Source organism: Octopus sinensis, linkage group LG6 (assembly GCF_006345805.1).
Source record: "Octopus sinensis linkage group LG6, ASM634580v1, whole genome shotgun sequence".
Lineage (NCBI taxonomy): Eukaryota > Metazoa > Mollusca > Cephalopoda > Octopoda > Octopodidae > Octopus > Octopus sinensis.
In genome coordinates, this window is record NC_043002.1 from 83,898,901 (window position 1) to 83,899,627 (window position 727).

At 33.1% G+C, this 727-nt stretch overlaps 1 protein-coding gene across 2 annotated transcripts in view; it reads left to right on the forward strand.

The window, feature by feature from the left end:
• The first annotated feature begins 228 nt into the window (after positions 1–228).
• LOC115213384 overlaps positions 229–727 on the forward strand; it is a 16,588-nt gene continuing 16,089 nt past the window's right edge. Inside the window, exons 1-2 of one of the 2 annotated variants that reach the window (XM_036504108.1) lie at positions 274–389; positions 580–587. In XM_036504108.1, coding sequence (XP_036360001.1) covers positions 337–389; positions 580–587 — 61 coding nt within the window. In that variant the 5' untranslated portion in view covers positions 274–336. Of the gene's footprint in view, positions 390–579; positions 588–727 lie in introns of both variants that reach the window. The other variant, XM_029782331.2, reaches the window with a different exon arrangement.

Sequence of the window (727 nt, forward strand, 5' to 3'; positions counted from 1 at the left end):
TCCTTTAGTTCAATTCTTTACAGTATATCACTTACTACACTGAAGAAATTAACGAAGATGAGAATAGATTTTAACTAAAATTTAAAATCATATATATATATATATATATATAATATATATATATATAGACATAGATATAAATATAAATATAGATATAGATATAGATATAGATATAGCTGTAGATATGGATATATATATATAAGTGGGCGTGACCTTTTCACTTTCAATGAACAATTGTCTTGAGAATGAACCATCTGCTAGAATAACTAATATAAACTAAGCTCAAAGTGAAAGGCCTCTGTAAGTTGGAAACGAATCAGGCGACCAAAACAAACCATGAAGTTTTCAGCTCCAGTCCTTTTCCTTTTTGCGGTTGTGTACGCAAGTGGTACGTACCGAATATTCCAACAGAGATATTTTAATAGAAATTCAAACCAAACCTTAACGTATCTTGTACTACATTTATTATTACTAATGCCTTTAGGGTGAGTAGAGTATTTATTCAAAAAAAAAAACAAACAAAATTAGCTGTTTTCCATCAGTTAAAAAGCTGTCTGTAAAACAAAAAATAGCTTATTTTGTTGCTACTTAGAATAGTTGGAAACTTAACCATCATAAAACTTGTGTGTGTGTGCGTGTGTGTGTGTGCGTGTGTGTGTGTGTGTGTGCGTGCGTGCGTGCGTGCGTGCGTGCGTGCGTGCGTGCGTGCGTGCGTGTGTGTTTGTGT